This window comes from Myripristis murdjan, chromosome 14, assembly GCF_902150065.1.
Source record: "Myripristis murdjan chromosome 14, fMyrMur1.1, whole genome shotgun sequence".
Lineage (NCBI taxonomy): Eukaryota > Metazoa > Chordata > Actinopteri > Holocentriformes > Holocentridae > Myripristis > Myripristis murdjan.
This window is the reverse complement of record NC_043993.1, coordinates 16,010,994-16,038,440: the sequence shown is the minus strand read 5'-3', so window position 1 is coordinate 16,038,440 and position 27,447 is coordinate 16,010,994. Positions and strand designations below refer to the sequence as shown.

At 40.1% G+C, this 27,447-nt stretch overlaps 1 protein-coding gene across 1 annotated transcript; it reads right to left on the bottom strand.

Annotated features, from left to right (window-relative positions):
• Positions 1-1,421: 1,421 nt before the first annotated feature.
• Positions 1,422-27,447, bottom strand: pitpnab (phosphatidylinositol transfer protein, alpha b). The gene is made up of 12 exons (XM_030068680.1): positions 27,242-27,447; positions 20,250-20,280; positions 13,258-13,403; positions 12,967-13,058; positions 11,320-11,327; positions 10,866-10,940; positions 9,744-9,827; positions 9,539-9,616; positions 8,979-9,089; positions 8,381-8,503; positions 8,052-8,134; positions 1,422-6,277 (listed from the first exon to the last, which is right to left on the bottom strand). The coding sequence occupies exons 1-11, from the start codon at positions 27,256-27,258 to the stop codon at positions 8,087-8,089; spliced, it is 813 nt and encodes a 270-aa protein (XP_029924540.1). The 5' UTR covers positions 27,259-27,447; the 3' UTR covers positions 1,422-6,277; positions 8,052-8,086.

The window sequence follows — 27,447 nt, the reverse complement described above, 5'->3', positions numbered from 1 at the left end:
AGTACCTTGAGGTTCAATTATGTTCACACAAAAAGGTTTATACACTTCACAACTATTTTGCATGCAACATAGAAAGGGGCAGAAAAGCATGTCAGGTGTCCCATGATGTTGAAGAATGTACACTTACAGTATAGCTCGGCTCCTATACTCATGATGTTGCCTCCCATCTGGCAGAGCACATTTCTTCAGCCATATAATGCATGAACAGAACCAACATGCTGCCTGTCCTAATGATGCCATGGGTTCCAGATTAGTATATAATTGTAGACTTCTGCCATCAGTCATCAACGATTTGTAGCCTGTGATTTATTTGCTTTTCCAAAAGTTAAATGTAGTAAAGGTTAAACACAAGAACTGCTAATATTGCTGAAGTGGATGGAACTGAACCCTATTCTATTGTTTTGAATAGCCATTAATTAAAACCTTACCTCTTCAGAGGGCCATTTCACTTTAGAGGGTTTCCATCCTCTTACTTTGTCAAGCAAGAATGAACCACTAGTGATATTTCAGTGACATGCTATTTCAGTGACATGTTATTTTTAATTTAGCTATGAGAGTAAAAACAAAACAAAAACAAAAATAGGATTTCAAGTAGGACCTTAGTAGGATTTTAACTCTTTAACTTCTCTGCACACTAAGCACAAATCCAGAAAATCTTGTCCTCTGTAAACCAACCATTTTATTTTACACATAAGCTAAACAACTTACACTAAGCTTATTTAACCTTTAACACATCCATTTGGGGCCATAATGGTAGAGAAAAACACTCTGAAACACACATGCTGAGAGTGTAGTGGCCCAGAGTGCCATCCACATCTCACAAAATGTTCAGCTCTCTCCCACCGCCCCTCTCTCGCCCCATAATCAGGGTTTAAAGTAATCTTTATGCCATCCAAAGCCTGATTAATTTTGCCAATCCTACAATGTGTGTGTATACATGTGTAGTGGCAGAAGTAGTGGTAATAGTTGTAGGATCTGCTTTCTCTGTGTACCAACATTCACCCCCAATATTTGCCAGTCTTTTGTATTGGAATGTGTTTTTTGTTTTTTTTGTTTTTTTTAAATCTCAGTGGTAGATTTAAATATGTAAGGTCTTGAACTGACAAGCCACCAGATCCACCAGTGGGCTGCTTTAACACTGAAAATATTTGAATGTATATTTATATGAACATATTTCCATAATGTGTCTCTACAGTATTTGACCATTACTAAATATGATAAACACAGATCCCTTTTGAGATGTCTTTTTTTATGTTTGACCATAGGAGCCTTGTGACGTTGTTTTATTAGGCAAGGAGTCTCAGTGTTTTGGTGAGACGGCCTTGAGGCTGCAGCAGAGTGAAGACTCATGAAACAAAAGGCAGTTTTGAATCAAAAGACTCTGACATTAGATACATGATAAAACACTCACAAGGCTAATGTACAGTTGCTTTGCTTCTTTTTATTCATTTCTTTACTTCTCCAATGTACAGTAGTGTTATTGGAAGATAAGATGACAAAAAGGCACAAATTCACAATAAAAGAAAGAAAAACAGGAGACAAGTCAACAGGAGAGAGAGAGAGAGAGAAAGAGAGAGAGAGAGAGAGAGAGAGAAAGAGAGAGAGAGAGATCTGAAAACAGTTCGGGGTTCTGGAATCGTTTGGTTTCATATTCTGATTATAAATTAAGGAATCTAACGACGAGATATCTATGAGATTGTCTCTTTTAAACCATGATCTCTCACAAAGTTTGTAAAGGTATCTTCAGGCTCTTAAAACTGACCGACTGCACTGTCAGTGAGTTTTTGAACAAGCATGTCTGCCTAATTGCTTTTGCCTGCCTTCTAGCTATAAACCCCAACCCTTGAGCACCAGGTGGAAGCTGCACCCAAATGTAGATTCATTTCACTTTACTGTAGGAGGACAAAATCCAACGTGAACCGAGGCTCAACTCTGGGCCGACACCATCAGCTACTTATGTGGATCAATGAACTGACCCAAGCTGCCATTATGTTCCTTTTCCGTGAGAGAAGTGAGCGTAGTTCAGAGACTGACGACAAGAGGTACAACAACATCCAGAACAAAAATATATTTATACACTGTCCTGCCAAGGAGACGGGGTCTCAGCGAGGGGCGGACATCAGGAGAGGGAGTTGTGAGGAGGTTATGGGGCTTTTGCTTTTTTTTTTTCTATTCTTCTGAATGAGCAGAAAATCTAAAATCTACAAACCCCACAGCAAATCACCTCAGAAAAGTGTATCTGGGTAGTTCCACACAACTATATGGATGAGCATCCACAAATATTTTACAGAGCCACAACATTGTAACCCTTCATAGGAATGTCATTCTTAGATCAAAGCTCACAATATTGCTAAGTTCTACTCAAAGCTTTCATGTCAGCATAACTACTGTTCTATAACTTGAGCCAAGTCTGCGTTTCCTCACATTTGTACCTCGCTGAAAGCAACTCTCTCAATGTTGGACTGTGTAACGCCTAAGGTTTAGCGATGGGATTGGAGCGCCGAGCGCCAAGAGGGTGTGCTGTAAGGTTTGGCAGGACAGTCTGATCTATATATATGTGTTCATCTACATTAATTTATATACTATTTACAATATCAATACATACAGTACATCCACAAATCTCCATGGTTCAGTTGGTAGCCCATGTCATCACAGACACTGAGTGAGATGCTTGATGGTCAGAGAGAGAGAAAAAGAGAGAGAGGGAGGTGGAGCGGTTCGGCTTCCATGGCCAGCGTTTTGTTTAAAGAGGAGGCAACAGAAAATGGCTTGCAAACAATGGTTTTTACACTTGGTGTCACAGCTATAGAAAATAATGAAAAAGGCCAAAGAATGCATATAATTCTCCTATTATTTAAACAAATATCACCACTGTTGATTTGCTGGATGTTTCACTGAAGCAGGGCTAAAACTATGATGCCTGAATAGATGCCAGTAATTGGCAGAGCGGTTTTTCATTTTGTAATGACTACTGTGCTTGTCCTTAGGATGGATCACATAAATGCAGAAGCTCATCTTGGTTCGAGAACAGTGCTCCAATGTGACCTTAAACTGGGACAATGGTCTATAAAATAAATTTAATCATCAGTTTCACCGTGTGACATCATGAAGATGGGCAAACACACAGAGGACTGGCTCTAGCCGGCCAGTTCACTAACACTAGCGAGATTTGTTAAGCAATAAGCAGATCCAATGGATGGAATACAGCAAAATGTATCCTTTCATTTATAGTGCTTACCCTGAATATACGGAAATCAACATCTGCATTATTAAGAATTTTGCTAAATTCACTGATAGATGGTGGCTGATGTCCTTGAAGACAAGTCACTGCTGCACTCAAAACAAACCTCTTCTCAGTGTAACGGAGGGAACCTTGGGTGAAATAAATAAAATAAATACAATACTCGTTACAAATAAATAAATAAGTAACAGATATGGAGATTGTTGATTATTTTTTGGGCTAAATGGAATTCGCCTACGCGACGTCAGATTCATGTAAAATTCCATAATCAGACTGAAATTCAACAAGAAATTCACTTTTGGTGCTATAACCTGCAAAAGTTAGATTCTGCTCCCATCTGAGAAAAGATCTGATAGTGGAGAAAGTACAGCAGCTGCTTGGATTAGACCCATAATGACTACGGCCTTTCATTAAAAACTGGATATCTGTCAATCATATTGTCCACTTTCAGGTTCATTTTACAACTCACCAATACCACGCTGATTCCCCGTGGAGAAACCTTAGCTGGAAGTTAAACTTCAGCAGCATGTTGACTGGATTCCACACAAACATGCATGATTATGATTATTGAAATAATACTAATTATAGTTTTGTATCCCACTGATGTAAATGCTATTTCAGAGGTGTTTTCCACTTTGCCAGAAATCAGATTTAGTGGAGAAACATTAAATAGTTTAAATTATTATTATTATTATTACATTATTGTTGTTGTTGTTGTTAGTAGGTAGTAGTAGTCGTAGTACTATCATCATCATCATCATCAGTGGAATGAATATTACCAAATTTAATGATAATTAAAAAATATCTGCTCACCAGTATACTTATGGGCTGTCAAAAACTCGTATTCGTCAAACTCCAGCAGCTAATGTAGCTTTCTCCACTGGCCACACTTGCTGTGACCTTTGGATGAGAACTTCAGCAAAGTTGAGAGAGATAAGAAAATGATCATCAACTTAATCATCTCATTGTTTTGATGTGATTTTAGGCCATGAAAACCTGACTAGCGGTGCCCTAAACTAATCGCGTGGCATTGCTCTCTGGTCAAATTATCTGTTGCTTGCTCTTTAAATGTGTTCAAGTGGTTAAAAAATATGGAGGAGGAGGAGAAGTAAGGAAAGGATGGAACAGAGGGTAAAGGCAATTTAGTACAAAGGAGGGCAAACGGACGTCAACATCGTGCCTCATTGCAGAGCCTGCAGCTATCACTCCTCTTGCTAAATCACTTCCTCCTACACTGCCTTACCCAGCCAGCATCAGATCACTTCACAGACACGCTACATCAAACACACGTACACTCATGCATATACTGACACGCCACACTATTACCTAAAAAAAATGAAAAAAAAAAAAAAAAAAAAAAAAAACAGACTTCAAAGTTTAACAGGAGAAAAACCACCCTGTCCAAACAGAGACCAAATAATCAGTTTATGAATAATTAATATCCAACACCTTTATCCACCCTTGACCTTCAGCTTGGGCTCTATTTTAAAACCGCTCTCAGGTTGGAAACAAACAGTCAAGCAGGATAGACTTGCAACAATAAAGTGTCATGGTAGTTATTGCTATTGCTGGATAAGACCGTTTATCCATCGGAGGTGAAAGAATGGGCTATAGGGCAAGAACAGATGAAGATAATTTCAACACAGTTCAGCTGTAGCCTCTGAAGAACAATTTATCCAACTAGAGCCAAAAGGAGGAGCGGTCTGTCCATGCTGGCTGTCGCTGTTCAAATTATGGTGCTAATAACTACATACACAACTGTAAAGACATGAAGAGTCTGTAGATTTAAAGACTGCCACAGATACAAAAAACTTACACTCATTTATGGCTGTTATCGCTGTCTATCCATTTAGTGTACTAAGTTTTTAGCTCTATCCTTGCAGACTCTCTGCGTGTATTTGAACTGAGATGTGATTCACAATCACAGCGCTTTCAAGCAGTCTGTTTGAACGCTCTGAATAAACCAAGGAGCTGATTTGATGGAGGGAGGAATGGTCTGGTGGAGGAATACAAAGATGATATGCCTGGAAATCAACATGGCCGACACTACACACACAAACACACACACACACACACACACACACACACACACACACACTCAAACATACGCAAACCAAAAAAGCAGCAAGAAAGCCACGGGATGCCTTAATTAACACGTTGGGGAAATACTAGGAAAGTAACCTATCTGGTAGGTCAAGGGTACAGCATAAACAAGATTGGTCATTACTAACACTCTCAAAACAATCCCAACATCACGGCTGTGGTTTGTGGAGTTGCAGTTTGATTTGAGTAACAAAAGGAAACGCTGCATGAGGCATGATAAGAATGGAAAGAGGGAGGTGTAATACTTAGTAACTATGACAAATCAAAAAAAAAAAAGAAAGAAAGAAAGAAAGAAAGAATGAAAGAAAGAAAGAAAGAAAGAAAGCAAAAACAAACAGAAGAGTCACAAGATCAAAATGCAACACTGAGCAGATACAGCTTGGTCTGGAAAAAATAAACATCCACAGACAAACTTACAGACAAAATCATTTTAAAAACCCTGTTTATATATATATATTTATATATATCTTGGTACAATTACTCAGCTCCCCAATATATACCATATATATACACCTGTGGGATATCTTAAATAGAAATAAATCCTAAATTGCAGAGATAAATTACACTAGTCTCTGTAGTTTAGAATGGTTTGGAGAGAGAGAGAGAGAGGGAGAGAGAGAGAGAGAGAGAGAGAGAGAGAGAGAGATAAGGAGAGAGAGAGAGAGAGACTGACATCTTACAGGATCTATAGTGTTGCTACTGGAGGCTTCAGAGCAGTTGGTAAGATGGCAGGACTGGATGGGAAAAAAGGAGAAGGGGCTGGGGTTTGGGATGGCAGGAGTAGATCAGCTGAACTGGGACTTTACTGGGTCCAGGTCCCTGAAAACCAAATTGTACCAAGGAGAGAGGGTTTGGACCAGCTGGTCAGATGTTGTGTCAGTTGGAACAGAAGGAGGATGTGAATCCGCTGGTGTCTGGGTATACTGGTCTGATCTGGAGGGAGAGAGAGAGAGAGAGAGAGAGATAGAGAGAGAGAGTAAAGGGGAAAGAATGTCAATTATATCAGTCAGTTCCAATCTCACATTTTGAGATTTTGAGAGGCTGAGAGGCGTTCTGATGAGTGCCAACATCTCCCAGTACTGGCACTGACCGCGTTTCTGTATATGTATCACACCGCCTTGTTCACGATGCCTGCAATTAATAGTGCATGTCGGAAGCTCATACATCCGATGTGGGAAGTACGAGCTTCCAACTTGATAGGCATTCAAGTGCTGCAGTTGGAAATATTGGGTAACGACAGCAATGTGAAATAATCAAACGTGGACAGTGTTAGGAAGGTGTTTCTTTGGTCTGTTTTCTATATCTACAAAGACCAAATACTTAAAGCTGCCTTCTGCGTCTTAGGAGAATCGCGAGTAGATATTGTGCTGCCAAAGTAGAATATCATGAAACACTACATCTCAGAAACTCGAGTGTCCTTAATATTTCCAAATGTCCCACTTGTAATTATGACTTTGAGAGGGTCATTAATATGGTATAAATTTGTAAGCACGGTGCATATTATTTTTTATTTCTTTTAAAATTTTAAATCAATTTGCATAACAGAAAGACAGCATAACTCAGGTTGACAATATTTCAAACAAAATTTCATACACAAACAATTACGTTACGTGCCCCTCTCCCACCCACCCCCACTCACCTAAAGGCAGACATTCATAAATATAAAACAGCTTCACTACAAACCAACATGTGACAAGATTACTGCAGATGTTGACAATAATATAACGCATACAGATCTGTCCTCCTCCAAGAGGTTAATATGTTTTTACCTGAGAAATTACCTTTTATCATCCTTTAAAGTGCCTCTATGAATGGCAAGTCAGACATTAATAATGGTTCACAATATTTCTTTTCTAAGTCAGCATATTTAGTCTTAAGAGTCTTTATTCCCACAATGTCTCATATGCCTCATTTGGGGGCATCTGAGGTATTTAGTTGGAATATGAGCTGATATCCTTTGAATAGGATACAAAATTCAAGGGAATACATTTATTTTAATTACAGCACTGAGCCCAGCCATTGAAATTGAAGAGTAGACCATCTTTCTAAGTATTTTTTCATCGTCTTTATTGCAGGCACTGTATTACAGGTACTTTATAAGATCCTTCAACACAAAAATTCCAAGGTATTTAATCTGTTAAGTTGAAAAGTTTGGACTACGTTCTCTTAACCCACCCATTGGCAGAGCCACACATTTCCCATAATTAATCTTATAACCTGAAAAACTACTAAATTCATTAATTTCCTCACTAAGTTTAACATCATTATTATGTGCACATCCCCTAGTCTGGATGGCTCTTGTGTTCTAATGGCTTCAGCCACAGCTTCTATAACAAGGGCGGACAGAGGTGGTGACAGGGCACAGCCTTGCCTTGTCCCTCTGTTCATAGAAAAGATGGGTAACACTGACACATTCACTATGATGGCTGACTTTGGATCAGAATAAATGAATTTAATCCAGTTTATGAAAACATCAGGAAATTAATATTTGTGAAGAACTTTAAAAAGATGATGCTGTTCAATTCGAAAGCTTTCACAGCATCCAAGCTTATTATATAAGGATTTTTGTTTTTACTTTTTATAAACTGCATGACTCCCAACACCCTTCTAATATTAACAGCTACATAAGCATGTATCCATGGTTTCCCATAAAACAGAAGGAGGTACTTCATGGTTATAATTTTTTACATACAAAATGGGATTTTACCTGATGAGCAGCAGCATTCACCATCCGACACAACCTCAGTCCTCTAGAGCCACCATCCCTTTTACTGGGTCCTTAACTCTCATCTGAGATACACAAAACAAACACACAAAAACACAACGAAACATAAGTAATGTTTTATACACAATAGCTGATTAAAAAATAGTGTGTGAGCATATTCAGGCACATACTGCTTAAGTGGTTCAGGACTCAATAGCTGTACTAAAAAGTTGTCAGTTTCCTGATTTGTGAATAGAAAATCAGATCTGCAAGAATTGTTCAAGTCTCTCTGGCTTCCTCTTCCTCATCCTCCGCAGTTTATCTTTGCCTACCTCATCTAACTCCTTGCGTGTCTCTTCTTCCATACGACGAATGTCTTCCATGTTCAACTCAATCCACTTATCGATCCAGCAGAAAAGCTGACGGTGGAAATTAGTGAACAAACGCTTCTCTTGCTGAGAAACAACAAAAGAGAATAAAAGGTCAAACTATGATTATGATAAAACTGGATAAATACATATGTAAAATAAAACTGAATATTCACACTTGTTATTGTCAATAATAAACTCACACAGAATATCAGAGATGGAAGATAATTCCATCCTGCATTACCCAATTTGTCCACCAGGGGCTAAAGCAGCCCATGTGTAAAGCATGAGTGTGAGCAGTACTTTTCCACTATTACCCTACACTGGCAGCATTTCATGCTCAGGATATGAGACAGTGGTGCAGCAGCCACTAACACTTACATGACTGAAATATTGTCTAGGACCAGAGAGAAGAATATTACACACAGTAATTTTCTACAAGGCCGATGTCTGTTTGACAGTGTTCTTGTAACTCATCCTTATTCATCAACAGCTGAACCAACCATGAGCTATGATGACCATAACGCAGCACACAGGACAAGTTCCCAGACAGTAAGCAAACCTTTTGGATGAAGTTCTCCACTTTATTTTGCAGGCCCCACCACTTGAATTTGACAGTGACCAGCTTGTAGGCACACATGTGTGGGCAGTCTGTCTTCTTAGGAAGCTCCTTCTGCAAGTGCATTCATAACATCAGCACTAATTAATGGAGATAAAGGAATGAGAAATGTGGCAACAATTTATGTATGTATAGAACTGGAGAATAACCTACAAGGCACTGATCTTTGAATGGCTAAGAAGGGTTGTTCGGCATTTTTACAAAACAGTGGGAGAGAGAAGGCTCAGTATGTTAAATAAATATTTCATTTTTAATCAGTTATATAATAAAATGTTTCTCTTTTGCCAGGTTTTTGAACAGTGGTAAACTCATAGTTGCTAAGCAACAAGTATCATCAGTGACTGGTGATTTTCAGTTTGCACATTAATATTTAAGTTAACAGTTATGCAGGTGTGTGTTTCTCTTTACAATGGCTTCAGAGGTGTCTATGCCAATCAGACCAGGGGACTGGCGCTATACGTTTTATAATAAACTACAGCAACATTTCTAATAAGCCACTGTACCTTCCAGTCTGGTCCTAGAGGGCCTCGACCTGTCTTCACTGACTTGAACTTGGAAGGATCCTCCTCTGGCTTGTAGTCCTGAAGAGACAGACAAGAAAAAAGCATGAACAACGACGGCAAAGTGACATGAGAAAGACATGAACAGTAATAAGAGAACTGAGCACTGTAACTGTATCTCTATGTATCTCAAGCTAAAAATGTTCACCTTAGGCTCCACTTGGCTCCTGTCCGCAATATCAATGTAGACTACATCCACTTTCTTCCAGGTTTCTGCATCCAGTCCATGTACCTGTGGGGGCAGAACAAGAAACCATACAGCACAGTTAGACACAGGCTGAACGTACAATAGAGACATGCATACAATGGACACATGCACACCCAGGTCAGAAATGAGCTTGGGATCAGGGCAAAATGCCTTTGAAAATGTATAAAGGTTGAGTTAAAAGGAAGGGGCAAAAAAACAAAAGACCAGGATATTTAGCAGAATCCTTTTTTTCTTTTTTGCATTTCACCCTGTTCACATTTTAATCAGTGTCACATATTTAACTTATTTATGTGACCACTGCATAGAGCTGAATGATAAAAAAAAAAAAAAAAAAAACCTCATTGCAGTTATTTTGATGGATGTAACAATTGCGATATGATTCATCATTTAGTGGGAATGTTTGTTTTTGCATCATTATTTTTAATTGTCACTGAAAAAAAATATCAAACTGATGACGATGTGATTTTTGCTGGAGTCTGCACCCAACAAACATGTTTTCCTACATCTGGAGAGGAAACTTTGCAGGCCAGGAAATCTCTGTAGCAGCACAATACTTTATATTTATAACAGCACTGTGTCACATTTTACCTTTATCAAAAATTGCTGCTCCTTGCAATCTCGATAGGGCACTAATCTATTTTGATAATATTTCAATTAACTGTTCAGCCCTAATACTTTGCCTTGTGGGCCTCTGAGAAAAGAACGATGAGTTGGATAAGGACACTTGGTGTAACTGGCATCACCTCATTCTGTAAGGAGTGTCACCAGTTTCCAGCCGTGGAAAAAAGTAGGACGTTTGGCCTGTAAATAATTTAAAATAAAACAAATCCTAGTGGCACCAACTGAATGTTCATTTGCTAATATCTAAAGCAAATCTGTTATTTCATAGTCCAATAAATGTCCACAGAAAAGGAACCAAAATGTTCCTCAAAAATAGATGAAGGGGTCCAAAACTAGCCTCAGAAAAAACAAAAGGAATTCCTTGCCCTGACAGGCAGGCACACACACACACACACACACACACACACACAGGCTCATCTCATCACAGTGGTTGCTAATTACATTTTCGAGGTGTCCCATGTCAGGTTTGTGCCATGTCTCAATCTTGATCAGGAAGTTATCTTTCATATACTCATTCTGCACACAAGAGAATAATAATCGTGAGTGAAAACACATTTAAACACAGACATGAATCCAATTGCAAACCCTTACACTGCAATATAAAATATTAAGTCTTTTGTCATCGCACACATACGTGCATCAACACATGAATAAAGACATACTGTACATGCAGACACACACACACACACACACACACACACACACACACACACAGAAAGTAACGGGGTCTGTCTATCCCTGTTGCTCATATTTCACTGGAGTAGATCGGATTTCTTTCTCAACTTTCGGCTGCAGGGAAGAGGTATCCCTCTACATGCATCAAGGCTTGGTGTGTCCTTGTATGTCAATGTACTGTTCATGAAATTGTATTTACAAAAGAGGCAGCGATACTTACAGTGATAACTGCAGAGTGAGATGAAAGGGAGCACCAGAGAAAAGAGAAAGACAGAAAGACAAAATATTTAATACATGCCAGGAGGATTTGAGAGAATTAATGGTGTTACAAGTATTAGACCACGCGCTGAGGCCAAGGGCAATCATCAAAAGCTGTACGGAAGTTCCTGGTCAATTTGTGGGCATGTATGTGTGTTTGTGAATCTGTGTATGTGGCGTCTGTGCCTGTGTGTGTTATAACATGAGAGATGCCTGTCTGGCAGAGTGTGTAATCTCAGCTTGTAAGGCTCCAGTAACTGCACTTCTCTTCTCCCTGGACATACAGTAAATTATTCAACTCCTTCAAGGTGAGAGAGAGAGAGAGAGAGAGAGAGAGAGAGAGAGATGCCCAGAGAAAAAACTGAGGCAGCACCATCTATGTGACCTCTAAGTAATTTGGGTCAATTGTACCCACACTATTTTGGTACTTAAGTGCTGAAACTAAATAGCATAGCATCAGCATTTATTAATACACAAGATTAGATGTGGCAAGCCATAATCCAATAAACATTTTTACAGCAAACTTCAGTTTTCAGTTAGCTATTTGCTATTAAATTAACAACTGTTATTAACAACAATTATACAATTGTTACTGCAATTAATATTACTGCTACTAGGAACAGAACAACCACTGGTTTTACTATAAACCGTGATGACCCTTGGTTACATCTTTTCAAATTTTAACTATCATAAAAATTGTTTTTAATTGGTTATACATTTTTCGTTTTATGGTACTGTTGTGTTATTGGTTCATTGTGCTGATAATTTCAGTTGCTATTTTCAATATAAAACACGCTGAAACGACTTCAGTGTGTATTAGTAATCATGTAACTTTTGAGGCATGTTAATACATACTGCAATATTACAGACCAACGAAAACGCCAATACACCAATATATTATGGTTACGATAATCATGATTTTTAATTTATGCATCATCCCATCTCCAACTACCACTGTTGAAGCTCAGTGGGTTGAGCACAGAGTTAATATTGTTTTGATTACAGGTTTGATTACAAACGTGAGAAGCTTTAAATAAAACGAATAAAAGCAATAAAAGAACTAAGCAAATTACTCGTACCATCAGTTCTCCCAACAAAGCTCTGAAACAGGATGTGGCGTACAGTGGTCCCTCGCTATAACGCGGTTCACCTTTCGCGGCCTCGCAGTTTCGCGGATTTTTTTTAGTGCAATTTTGCATGTTTTTTTTTTTTTTTTTTTTTTTTTTTTTTTTACAGCGCATTGTGTTCTGCGTCCTGATTGGTTAAGGGACTGTAGACCATTGTCAATCAATCTCCTCTGTGCCGTGTCTCCTGTACAGTACAGAATGCGTTCATTCTATAATACTGAACTTATTTTTCTACGAAGGTTTGAACTTTGAGAGTGTTTAAACAAGAGAGAAAAGTGAGAAAATGTTAATGCCTGTCTGAGAAAAGTGTATAAAGTGTGTAGTGAGTGGTTTTACAGCATTAAAGCATCTATAATAATTGTAAAAAATAAAGCTGACTACTTGTGGGTTATTTTTAGAACGGATCCCGCGATAAACGAGGGACCACTGTATATAATGAGTACTGGTGTGACATTGTGTGTATGTGTGTGTGTGATTGCTACCTGTGCGACAGTATGGATATGCATTCCAGGCCTTCTCGTGGATGTTGAGAGCCGATGCTGGAGCCAGCATTCTGACGAATGACGGCACTTTACTACAGGGGAGGAGAGTGAAGAAAGAGCATGTCCTCGGCCAATTACCACCAGGTGCACTGTATGTGTGTAATTTAGCACTAAAGCGAGCTTAATTTATCAAGCTGCATGTCCACAAAAAAGCCCGGGCCCATTACTTTGGGCTCTCCTGACCCTTGCAGTAGCATTTCACGTGAAAGTGCTGCTGGAATTCCTGCTCACCTCTGCAAATGATAAATTTTGTGTGTGTACTGTCCCTTCTCTCCATCTTTCTCGTAGGGCTCATTCTTCAGCACCTCCACCCCCTCTCCTCCGCCCGTCTCATTCTTACTGGCCTCGGCCACAGAATACAGCTGGCCGACCTGGTACTGAGACAGAGAAAAAGCAGGTTGGACAGAGATAGGAAAACATGTGGAACAGATTCCCTTAAGGTGTCCCTTTATGCATGTGCATGTCAATAGTGCCTCATGTCTTGGAGGTGAGTGAGCTTACACTTGTCGCTAGTCGCGCTCATTCATCCGTTCATCTTTTTCAATCTCATGAGACAATCAGCTGTGTCGTGTGGATTACTGATCTACTTCTTCTGATCCCTTTGCTGATCACCACCTTCTCCTTTCCTCTTTCCTGCATCCTCATAATCTCTCCCACAATCTCTTTATGCTCCCCTGCCCGCTTCTTCAATCAAGCGGTTTAAGGATCACCTTTTACTCTTTTTTCTTTTTTTAACACAACGCCTCTGTCATGTCCTGCCCACTTCCCTCTCTTGTCATCCTTCCCTTGCCCTCCTCGCCTGTCTTTCTGCTCCCGGGTGTGCATTCTAAATGTTTTAACACAGGACAACAGCTCCTTTCATTCCCTAATCACTTCTAATCCACTATATAAAATCTGCACACAGCTTGGATGGCATTTACACATGCAGGCATCTACACACAATCTCTCTCTCTCTCTCTCTCTCTCTTTCTCTCTCTCTCTCACACACACACACACACACACACACACACAGTAGGACCTATTATGTTAAGCTTATGCACATGGATATTACAGTTATTCCCTACAAACCAAAACACACTATTAAACAAATACCAACACTGGGCCTTAATGTAAAACACACCACCCTCTACAACTTCATGTCCGTTTCATAGGTTACACAAGATGTAACAAAACAACAACTTCCCCCGGTAGTCAGCCAATACACTTCCTCTCAGAGGAGCCTTGAAATCACTGAATCAAAGTGAATGTGACACTAAATGCCTCATTTAGTGTCACATTCACTACTCATTCTGAGTATTTCTCTGTAGTAAATAAATAATGATAAATCTGAAAAACACTATTTTGCAATGAGAAGGCACCTAATTTGAAAATGTGTATGGCCCTGTTTTGTAAATGTCGCACCCAAAAACTGTGTTGTACAAAACATTTCTCCAAGGGGCTTAGAAAGTGATTAAATGCACCCCCTCACCTCTGTGGTTCAGTGTTTTGACCCTTCACCCTCTCTAATGTGCTCTTACTCAATATTATGGGATCTGAGACTGTTGGACTAAAATGAGTCATTGATAATTCCAGGATCAGACCAGCAGGTGACAGTGTTCCTGCTATGCTGCCTCTGCTATCCCAGCTTGGTAGTTTCTTCATATTCACAATCAATGCTGCATTATGATTGAGACCGAACATGAGGACTAAAAGCTGCTTTGGCTCAGAGGATGGAAAGTAGAAAAAAGGGGAAATAGGAGGCTTAGCTTTTTTGTATCTTCTGGCAAATCTTTGGGTCTGTAATAGTTCAGTGCTTACACCTTTTAGAAATCTGGACCAGACAGACGATTCCTAAAGAGACCAACAGAGAATTCTGCTTACATTACCATCACTGGTATTAAAGCTATGCTCACTCAATTATTTTTAAAAGTTCCTAAGCGTATATGCAGCTACTATCCCAAAAAGCACAATGCCCTGTGCTTTGCAGAAATTTTTGCTGGTAGGGTGCAATGTGTTTTTATTTCTTTTATTCAGGAGTGGTTTTGCTGATCAAGATTGTGATTTCAATACTCAACTGTGCTTCACGGTTGTACGTGGAAGGTGACAACCACAGTATCCTTCTGCTGGGCACAGGGCAGCTCTACTGAGCAACTGGGGGTCAAATGTCCTCCTCAAAGATCACTTAACAATAGTGACTGAGGGACTGGCGAGTGTTACTTTTTCCAGCCCAGGTTGTCCCAGCTAGTCCCAGACTTCAAATCAATGACCTTCTAGTAACAAGCTGTCTTCCCTCACCTTTAGGCTGCAGGTGTATTACTGGTTAAGCTTTCCACTGGGTAGCCAGGTGGGTGGAAGTACAGTGTGACTCATAGGTCCCAAGGGTCATCTGTCCTTGGTGAATTCATTTCAGTGCTCTGTGAAAAATGTCTACAGAGCTGCACTTACCAAATATAAAAAAGTGAATGAGAAAATGATCATTACATTCAATGTTATGTGAATGTTTGATTCAAACCATCAGCTCTCGAACAGAGCTAAAGTACCCAGTGAAACCTTAAGACGTTAATGTCCAAGACAATAAATTCCTTACAAATCAAGTCAAAGCAAAGCCAACTTTAGAGAACACAAAGCCACAAATGTCATACAAAATGGGGAAGAAACAGAGACACAGCTCTGGGAAACAGACAGCGCTAGACATAAACAGCAAAATAAATTGTGAAATGAGAGCAATAAGAAAAATAGAGAAATAAATACACAGCATAATGGAATACAAAAATAAGAAGAATGCATAAATGAACATGTCAGACACAGTGAAAAGCCAATACAAGGAGGGTTTAAGATGATGTTTAACATTTAAGTTGATTTGAGTGACCTGATGCATATTGAGCAAAATGGAAACTACTTCAAAAATCAGTGCAAAAAGTGTTCATATGTAGCTTGATAAACGAGGACCATCATAAAAATGACTATAGATTTCTACTTTTCATTTTGTGTGCTTTCAAAGTGATATTCTTCCACAGCAAACCGAAGAAAACGCAGAAAGACAAAGATGAACAGTGCCATAGTTAAAATTATACACTTTTACTCAACATGGATGCTGTGATGTTTTGCAAATAAGGAAAAATTGTGACCATGTCAGTTCTGGTGTGGGCACCCTAGCCAGGGAGAATGACAGAGTGACATAGAAATGGGGAAAGTCAAATATGGGCAGGAGCCAGCTGCAGGTCTGGCAATTCCCAGCTGAATGAGTGGAGTCCAGATATAGCAAGGCCTCCAGGGTTAGAGTTTTGGATAAACAAAATTCAACAGTGCCTTGTGGAATGAACCCATGTCCGGCTAAAACAGGCATGTAGACTTTCACAATAATAGTAAAATGACAAAATCCTCTTGAAGTTAAAAATGGTATTCGCTAAACAATTAAAGGAAGGGAGTTTGATCCAACAAGTTTGACCACAAAGCCTCAACAGCTGCAAGAGTCCCATTCAAACACTGCCCCCCAATGAGCAAGTAAAACCTCTGTTCAAAGAGACTAATCGATAGCTTTATATACTCTCCACTGCTTGTGGTCATTACTATTTATGCCTTACACTGATGTAGGAGAGTCCTGACTGCTGCTAAAAAGCCCCCCTCTACTGAAAAATGTGTGTTTCTTATATTTATGCCCCCTAAAATGTCTGACCTTGACTGTACTGACTTGTATCTGTGCAAAGTTTGTCACTCCTCTACCGAAGGTGGAGGTGTCTGTCTGTTCTCTAAAATGTGAGATTCAGACGCACCTCAGGCCAGCTACATTTGGTGCGTCACAAATCTGACAGACCGTCAACTGACGTGGTGGTGCTGTTCATAAAATTAGCACCAGCTCTGCCGGTCGCTGTCAGTGAATTCAGAGCTTTCCCACACCAGTGTTTTATTTTCCAAAAACGGCAATACCAACTCAAAACAGCGGCTTCACATGAACAATGTTAGTGTAACCGAGAGATTCACTGAAAAAAAAAAAAAAAAAAAAAAAAAAATCATGTTAGATTATCAAATGATAGATTTGGAATATTCACTGAAAAAAAGTTTCTTTCACGGTTAGATTTTCAAATATGGCACAATTTTTGTGACTGCTGCAAACAATACTTCCGTGTTCAGTGAACAGAGCTCTGGTTATGAGCCAGGGACTATTAGCATACTCATAGATCTGCACATTTTAATGAGGGCAATATTTAGAGTTACACGTATAATCTTGCAAAAAAATTATAAATTCGGATGAGCAGAGATTATTTTTAGGGGCTTCAAAAATGGCTGGAACGAGACTTAAATTTTGTGTAACTTGATCCCATTTTGCATGTCATTCAGAAACAACTTCCTAGGGAGCCAAAAAACAAAACAAAAACCATGTTATTACAAGGGGTCTAGAGAAAACAGATTATAAATGAATGATTGTTTCAAAAACCTAAATGACATGGGTCTCCACAACTTTGCCCACAAGACAGATCAACTGAAAACCTTCACAAAATGGAATAAATAGTGGGCTAAAAAAAAAAAAAAAAGACCAAAACAAAGTAAGTGGAAGGGGGTACTGTCTAGTTTTGAGTAGCACAGCCATAGAAATCTGTCTTGTCATCAACAGAAAAATACAAGAACTCTTCCAAAGAAGTGACCACAAAGCATAAATAAGTGAACCTGTTCTTGTTCCCCAATCTTCAGGCAGCTTCTGCAGAGAGCATGAAATACTTTGGCCCTTTCTTATTTTGACCTCTCTACAAGGACCCAAACATCGCCTTGGCATTCTTGCCTTTGATATACAGCCTTTGAGTGCTTCTCAATACTCTTTATTGTGTTCTTGTATCCTGACTATTTGGCATCTCTATTGATTAGAGTATAATTCCAAAAATAATGCAAGGTTGGAGGATGAATACGGATGTCAGAAGGTTATTGCCGGGAGAAAATGGTCACTGAGCTGACGAGAACAAATGGGCAGCCCCGAGCTTCAATGCGAGCACGATGCATCATGGCGAAACGGCGCTGTGGTGTAAACTCAGTGGAAACAGCTGATAAACTCAACACCTGTGTGACTTAACTGATGGTCCAACATCAAGCCCAATGTTAAAAGGCTTTATCTGTGCTTGTGCTCTTGAGGAGCTCATTCACGCCAAGACAACCCGGGAAGACGGCTTTCTTCGAGGATAAGGAGTTACTGTTTCTGAAGCTGATGACCTTTTCTGTGCTCTTCAGTACACGCTTAGAAAAAGAATTACAATCTGCACAAACGTCTCTGTGTGTATCGTCCAACACATCTATTGTCATGTTATGTTCAGCTTCAACTTCATTTACTTGTATACGGTAGCTCTTCAACTTCAGTATGTCTTACAGTACTTTACAATGAGCTCACCTTAATCTAACTAACTGAACCAATTGTAGAGAAGAATGACGGAAAAAAGCAAAACAAACCATTAAAAAAAAAAGTTCTAGCAAGATACAGCAAGCCGGTCTGGCCTTGTTTGTTTGTTTTCTGCTGCTGATTAATTTTACAGTCTGAGCCACACAATATGGTGCATATTTTTTCAACTCACTTTTAATTCGTTTAGTCTTTATTTTGAGCAGAAATGCCTCGTCATGTTCAAAAGGAGGGGAGGGGAAGCGAGACTAAGCAGGTTTCCATTCCAGCCAAACACTGCACCTCCTGATTTCACTTCTTAGTTACATGTTCTCTGGCTTGATGTTGTGCAAACTGCTGAAATCAAATGCCATATTGTGTTTGGCTGGAATGAAAACCTGTGTGTCTTTGGCTCTTGGTGGTGAGTTCACATGAGTGAATGCACCAGAACAGAACAGAACAGAACAGAACAGAGGAAGACAAAGCTCTGCCGGGACTCGTCCAAGGGCAAAGGGCCCACATGTGTTTTACTCAACTGTCTCTGTGGGCTTTGTGTGGGTAACAGTTTAGTCTACTAATTTTCTTTTAGTATTTATTCAGTGTTAGCTCAATCAAACAGTCCACCTCAGAATGCAGCGCTTTGTTTGCAGATAAAGTTACATGTCCCAGTGTCCGAAAATGTTTCTCATACAGTGTTTTGTGAATTCGGTGCTTGGATAGACACTCAAACAATTCGAAATGTTGTCTTAGTCTCCTTTGCTTTTGTCAAATGCCTGTTCCTGTGCATGCCTCAGTTTCACTTCAACCCGATGAACACGAATAAGCACGAAAAATGAGAGAGACTGCGGGGGTGGTGGGCAACACAGGGAGCCATGGAAGTAGTTTCAGGTAACTCATTTGCAATGCAGGACTGGGCACCCAACGAATAGAATGACAAACTGCAACAGAAATGAGGATAACATGGAACAGAGTGACACAGAAAGAGAAGAGAGCGGGAGGGAAGGAGGACACTGGAAGACTTTGCTGACTGTATTGATTCAGTGACTGATCTTCCAGATTGGAGCACTGTTTAATATACAGATACTGAGATAACAAGAGCTTTTCTGCCACTGGTCACTGCTGCAGTTTTACTCTTTGCACACAGAGAATATGTAGCATAACACACATCTCAAAAGAAGAAATATCAGTATGTGTTAGAGCAGTGGTTCTCAAGGGTTCAACAAGCCCCAAACTAATACCCATCAGACCCATATTTGATTAAATGTAGTCTCAGGAATCCCCATCTGATAAGATTTAGTTATTCCATAACTGTCTATACTGGAGACTGGCAGATTAATAATGAAGAGTGTTATGAACTGAATAGTCACTCTTATATAGTCTCTCATTGGGCTAACTTCTAGTCATAGTGAAATTAAAATATTTCTTATTTTTCTGGGGACCCCATGGACCCCCATCATGGAGCCCTGGGAGTCCCTGGACCCCAGATTGTGTCCTCTAAATGTGTTAGAGGACACATTTGAGTATTTGTATTTGTGCACTGATACACACAGACACACACACACACACACACACACGCACGCACGCACGCACAAATAAAAAATAAACACAAACACAAAAGTCCAGTGGCCTACACAAAAAAAGAACAATTTTAGTAATGGCTGGCACTTGCTCTTTACTTTTCTGAATAAAGTGCACCAAAGAGTCAGATAATAAAAGCTGAGCCTTAAGCTATTTTAGCAAACATGTGTGCACACACATGCACACACATGCACACACATACACACACACACACACACACACACACACACACACACACACACACACACACACACACACACACACACACACACACAGAAATACTGAGTTACACTGAACTGAAACTTACCTCCTCCACAGAGATGGGAAGGATCACTCGACTGGAAAAGAAGGAGAAACAAGAAGGAAGTTACTTTAAAATAATTATTCATAAGAAAACAAGCAATCCACCCACTGTCGCTCCTGACCGCAGCCTGTTTTACATCCACCTGCTGGTTTGAATTTGAAACTGAGCAGGTTTGGTCCTGGTCAGTCCCTGAATGAGAAGCTAAATGTTGCTGGTAAGGAAATTGGACATGTTGTACTGAGTTCATACTGACATCTGTGTGGGTTATTTACCACCCATCACACTCAGTGCCATAACAAGTTGGGATTTTTGTCTTTCAGTATCTTTTGGAGTCTTTTGATCGGAACTGTGTCATGGCTGGCTCATAAATAGAAATATTCCTTCATGTGTTCATGGTTACTATTTCCTGTGTGAGTTTGCTCTAGTCAGCTCATGCACGTCAGTCTAATTCAGTGCTCAGTTTCTGTGAAAGCAAAAGATTACGCCATCAAGACAGACATACAGTACCTACCATTAAAGCTGATCACTGTGCCAAAGTCTGAAAACCCTCTCTCATTTTGTTTGCTGTGCTTTGAATAAACAATGATATTTGGTCAAAAAATGGATGATGTAATATTGCACACATCAAAAGGTCACCGCTTTATTATCTATTTGACAATAATCAAGTAATATTTATCAAATATGTGGTCCCAATGGTTAAAAAAAGTTAACCTTATTACAATAGTGTTAACTCCATATAAACTGCAAACAAAGTTTTCTCTGAAGAACGGTCAGTGTCTCAAACGAATCTCCAGATCACAGCATTTTCAACATTTGCTTTCTTTTATTAAAAGCTCATACAGTTGGGAGGGTTACATCAAAAAACATAACTAGGTCGTCATTACTAATAAGCCTGCTTAAAGCTGCATACAGTATATTAAATCTCAATTTAGTTAGCGACTGGCTATTTTCAGTTACCTCTGGCTTACTTTACTTCCAAAATCTGCAGAATATGTTAGTTTGATGGCCAGTTTTACTCATATTTAGACTAACAATTCCATCCTATGGCCACCATTGTTTTAAAAAATTATACTATATCCAACAGTTGACCACCTTTTTCAAAATGCATCTATAATGTGATTACTGTCTGCAGTCAATTACAGTTGTTTTAAATCTCCACTCCTGCTACATCTAAACTGTCATGCTGACAAACCTGCTGTCTATCAGGTTTCTCTAATGGATGCAAATTTGCTTTCAGCAGATTGATTTTGCTTCAATATGCTTTTGTAAACTTTAGCAATGTTATTGACTTGACCTTGTGGCCCCATGTAAGCAAACAAATCTATAATAATTACCTTACTATATTCATATCTCTCAGTGACAATGTGCAATCCATTGCACATTAGCTGGCTATGATCATTTTATCAGTGAACTCAAAAGGTTAGAAGAGAGAAGAGACAAACCCTACAGTTGGAGGACACATTTAACCCTTTACAGTTTTGAACATCATCAGACATTCACAAGGCTACAAAGACGGGGCACAGCTGAGACAAAAGTTTTTTGTTATAAGGAGTTAATATGAGATAAACATCAAAGTTCAAGCTTCTGTGGTCCAGACATCCTCCTGAGTGTTGCGATAAACTCATCAGGCTTTTAGATAAAACACTTCACTACTTACTGCAGTTAAATTATTTTTTTAACCTCCTGCTAAACAAAGGCCACACTACAGGCCACTAACTCCAAATACTGCGACACATTATCCGTTTTTTTTTTTTTACACTATTCATTAGATGATAAAATTTATTTTGGAATCCAAATTGGGAAAAAAAAAAAAAAAACACTTAACTATGGAATTAACATATTTTCTGCTGCCACAGTGACACTGAGTCATCAGGAGAGAAAAGCAGATCTATTCTTTGCTGCTCTGAAGACAAGACGATGTGTCATTTCTAACACTGCGCTAAGACTCGCACAAGAGAAACATGGTGAACCTACTTCAGTGTCCCAGAACGAGGGAGCAGATAAGGTGATGGAAATGTAAATCAGGCAAATTATGTTTATGTAGAGAAGCTGAAAACAACTGTTTGGTTTTTTTTTCCTTTTCTCCTACTTGCTGTTATGACAAAAAAAGGATTCCTATACTTATTTAAGTTACCTTAGGGCCTACTCACATTAGCCCATTCGTGCCGTGCCCAAGCACGTCTGACCCCAAAATCCGGATTATTTGATTAGTGTGATCGCTCCGTTCCGTGCTGAAGCACAGTACACTTCCTCCGCTCTGGCACGGTTGGAGGAGGTGTGCTTCTGCACGGTATGGGCGTTCATGCACGAGCACATCCACGATCATGCACGTAGCGCACAAACGTGTATATGACGTAAATCATGCAACCGTCCCTCCCATGTTTCCTCCTGCCCCCGCAAAATCGCTTTATGCGCACAGCGCGATTAACTGTGAATCGCCGCCTCACGCAACCAATAATCAACCTTGTCGTCTGTGTCGTTGTCCGTTGTGCTGCTGCAACCGTATATAAACAAAAGTCGATTTATGATGACGTCGGACCATGCGTGTCGTATTTCAACATGATGACGTACGTACCAGAGGCAACCCTGCTTCAGTACGGTTGGGCTTGGGGTAATGTGAGTGCAGGCCAGCGGGGGAGTAAGGAGGGGGGCATTCATGCTTCAGCGCGATACGGAGTAACTGGGCCTAATGTGAGTAGGCCCTTAGACTTTGGAATCCATGTGTTGGTCTCATAGTTATGGCTAAAAACAATAACTGAAAAATCTAATAATGTCTGGGACCGATCTCTGTTTACCCAATTTCATACAAATCCATTCATGGGTTTTTGAGATATCTGCTGACAGACAGAATAAAAAACAATCTAACAGGGGTGTTTAGTGGAGGTGATTACGCAGCCAGAAATGTACATTTGGCTGCCCTTTTCCTCAGTGTCTCTCAGTGACGTCCAGTGACTAAATTTGCAGAAGCAGAAAAAGTGTAAGCTGATTTTCTCTGCAGCCAAGATCAAAGATCAATAAAACAAAGAGATGTGAGATGTAGGGCCTGTTTTTTTTTTTTTTTCAGTCTGATTCTTAATGTCAGCAGTTCTCAAAATGTTTGTAACGATTAGCAACAGATGATGTGATTTTACACAATGAAAAGTCCTGTTTCAGACACATATTGATTTTTAATTTGATATTTGATAGGACTTCATCAGGAATGGGCCTGGCTAAGGTGCAGTATCAGCACCTTCTTGTTTTCTGGAATACTGAGCAGCTGTTTTCCTTTTTATGCTTGAGAGGAATGCACAGATGTATCAATTATAGCACCATGTAACCATTAGCAACAAACAGGGAAACTGTTGGCTTTGTCCACACTCTCTGCTGGGGGGACAGTGGCCAGTGCTTGTAGGCAGGTTCCCAGGTGTGAATGCTAGTATCTATAATTACAAAGCAGGATGGCAATGAAAAGCATGTACAGTGAAGCTTTTGAAGATCAATTAGGGTTTAAAAATATATATTTATTCATATCAACCAATACAAACAGCATCTTCTAGTTTTCTGTCCCTGCTGGTTTGTTTTTTGGACATCTTTTTCTTGTGCATTTTCAGATTTGCTTACAATTGAGCAAATGAGGAAACTGCTGCACAGGTTGCGCATGGCCAACGTGATGATGAAATCCATGCCAGCACCCTTTAAAAAAGAGCCAGAGGCAAATGTGTTTGCATGCCAGCATGCTGACCTGTACCAAACTGAACTGGTGCACAAATCAGAATGGGAAATACACTGAATACTAGGCCAGCATGGGGGAGGCATGGTGCACATGAGCAAAGACAAAAACCGGCAAGTCAAAAGTGACGAATAGGGATCAAAATTGCCAGTGGATGGTGACAGAAGAATTTTGATTTCACGGTTGAATATTTGTTAATATGAAAATTTCTTTCATCTGCATCATTGAACAGAGTTGCAAAATGAAATATATTACATTATATATTATATTATTTTCTCTTTCATCACCAACTAACATGCCAGCCATTCTTCTTCATGTATGCGTGACAACCTACCCATACACTAAACATATAACTGAGTAATTTGACACATTTATCTTTAATTCAAAAGGTAGGACCAAGGATCTCCTTATTCTTCCATTTCTACAGTTAAGTGCACTCAAATGAGGTAAGTGTTTAGTTTGACAGGGTTTAAGGGAGCTCTGCTGTTTTGATCTAAAATCAGCCTAATAAACATTTCCTCTGAACATTGCTTGTACATCAACAGGTAAATATAATCTATCTTTATGGTAAGTACAATGGCATATAATAAAAAAAAATCAAACAAATCCTTTGTGGCAAACAGTGGCGAAGGGAAACAACCAAACATGCCAAAGGAAAACAGTACAATAGAATGAAGAATTGCTGTTATTATCACTATTTGTTGACAAGTATATTAATTTAGGTATTAAAAATAATGGTTTGTTTACCTTATTTTCTCAGAAAGCACAAAAAGTTTTTTTTTTGTAAACACGGCTTTTTAATGGAAAATTGGAAATTCTTTGTTATAATTCCTGGGTTTATTTGTAATTTCTCTTTTTATTTTTTTGCTGGAACTCATGTCTCTCACTCCCACATGTTAAACACGTATGCATCGTTGTTTTTTGCTTTGTAACTGTATGGTGTATGCCCAAATTCATGTAATCCTGTATCCCACTTGCCTCTGAATGTAATCTGGGTTGAGTCTAGTAAGCCAGACTTTGGATGGCATACCAGATGCTGCAAAGGAAAGTAGTGGCAGTGAAAAATAGTGTTCAACTCATACTGAAAATATTCCAACACCTTACTATAACTACATAAATTATTCACTGCATTTTTCACACAGCTGAGGTCTACCAAAATAGGTGGTAGTCTTTGGTATAGATTAATAGGAGGGGAAAAAAACACTGAAATTGAATTTTGCGGTGGAATTTTAGTTGGCGTAAAACACAGTGTAGTGTCACTTCTCCTTCTCTCTCTCACTCTGTGTAAATCTCCTTGGTCTTGAAGGTCTTGACAGGAAGATCAGATATCTTAGTGTTGCTTCAGAAAACAAACACCCTTCTCCTTCTCTCTCCTGCATTTCTCATCTATTCTGTCTTCTCACCTTCTCCTTCTGTCATTCTCAGTGACTGCTTGTATTCCCTTCCTCTCATCAGAGGATGTGTAGTAGTATATTGCAGGCCCCTGTTAATGGCCTGCACCTGCCACAGCCTGTTGAAATATTCTGAGAGAGAGAGAGATAAAAAAAAAAGTGACCAGGAGCGATTAGAGTCAGTAGTTCAGGTGAACAGGCATGGTTTCTCTTAGCAGCAGGAGGGGACTTGTTCATTTGTCTGCATCATATGAGGACACTGGTAAACTCAGTGTCCCCTGTCCCCACGTGACAACATCTAGGTGTATGTGTGTGTGTGTGTGTGTATGTGGGTGGTGGATGCACGCGTGCCAGCCTATGCGAGTGTGTGTTGACAGTGTGCAAGTGGGTTCAGCATTTAATCGTGACCGATTTAATTAATTTCCAGGCAGCCTGCTGAGGCCCAGACTCTCCCTAATCACTTCACATCTTTAGCCGAGCCATCATTGTGATCCTGAGCATTTTGTCCTGGGCCATTTATTGATTAAATACTTGTGGAGAGAAATCAAGAAATGAATCATATGTTGACACGTGCCGGCCCATTCAAACTAGACAGAACCGACACTTGCTGATACTTTTGTTCTGATGATGGCAACAGCTCATTTTCAGCATCTTTAAGTTGGACCATTTCATACCAGAGAATAAATAATTTAGAAAGATAAAAATACAAGGGCTTAGTGTTTCACCCAGATTTTTATTTTATTTTAGCAAAGGGAGGGAAAGCCTCTGAATCAGCCTTTAAACCATCATGTGACACTAAAACTCTCCACTGGATCTGGCACTGATGAAATTCCTAAAGGTGGGTCATCAGCTCCTAAAGGCAAATAAAACCACACAGGCAATCATGGCTGGTCCTGGGCAGGCCTCAGTCAGTATATCCATGCCATATATTGAGGCCTGCAAAAGCAATGTGGTGGGGTATTTTTTTTTTTTCCCCAGAATCCCAGTTCTCTTCCGTTGCATGCACAGGCTCTTTTTTCATTCTCTTGTCAGGCTCTTCTCTGCTCAGCTGTCAATTTCTAAAGAAAAGCCGAGCCGGTGTGCGTGAGGACCGGTGCTTCCAAGCCTCGACATTTGCCTTTCTTTTTTTTCCTTTTCTTTTTTTTTTCTTACCATGGACACCCCTCCTCACCCTCCTCACCGCCCCTCCGGTGGTGCATCCCTCCACGCAGGGACCTTCTACGTATCCTGCCTCTCTACCTCCATTCCTCCAGAGCGGAGGTAAATGCCGGAATGTTCCATCAGTGGTTTCACCTTCACCGCGCATCAATAACATGGCCACAGCGGCTTAGTGGGGGATGGATACTGGCACGGCGCGGCTGGCTTACCTCGCGACGCCGCGCACCAACCAGCACCAACCTCACCATCCCTCCCTCAGCATCGCTCCTCTCGCACATCCGTCATTTTACCACCAGAGTAAGGGCAATGGTGTTATTTGCTACAGTGAGAGCCCCCCCATCCCTCCCTCCCACCACCACCCCTTACAGGCTTATGATGCAAATGTGAAGGGCAAAGCCATGCCTGCAAGCCGGCTGCTGAGGCAAATTACAGACGATGCTCTTGCCCCAGCACAGAATCTCTCGATTTATTCAATAAACGCTCAAAGTGACGCAGTGTCGAGTGGATGAAAAACCATGACGGGCGCGAGAGTCGGCGAGATGGGATGTCGACACAACCCTGGCTGCACTCTTGTAATTCCACTCTCGGGCGACTGGCCACAATGTCAGCGCTGCGAAACCAGACGGATAAACGCGCGCGCACACACACACACACACACACACACACAGACTCACACACACTCTCCTCTCTCGCACGCACAGCCCCACACACACACCCCTCCACACATGGGTACTTACAATTCTTTTATGAGCATTTTTTGGCGGTGCAATATATCCTAGAGGGAAATAGCTCAGTACGGATCCAGAAACAGGGTCGTTCCCTCCCTCCGTTTAGTCTCTTCTTTCTCCGTTTGCTTCTCTCCCACCTCTCCCCCTCTATGTCATTCTACCTCCACAGTCTCTTATTTTCTTCAAATTCACTTCCTGATCGGGGCCGCGGCGCG

What these genes read in the sequence shown, in the direction of transcription:
- pitpnab (XM_030068680.1), bottom strand. An exon ending in TTCCCATCTCTGTGGAGGAG is followed by an intron (nt 13,404 to 20,249) that starts GTAAGTTTCAGT and finishes TCTCTGTCTCAG; the next exon opens with TACCAGGTCGGCCAGCTGTA. An exon ending in CACGCAAGGAGTTAGATGAG is followed by an intron (nt 8,135 to 8,380) that starts GTAGGCAAAGAT and finishes TGTGTATCTCAG; the next exon opens with ATGAGAGTTAAGGACCCAGT.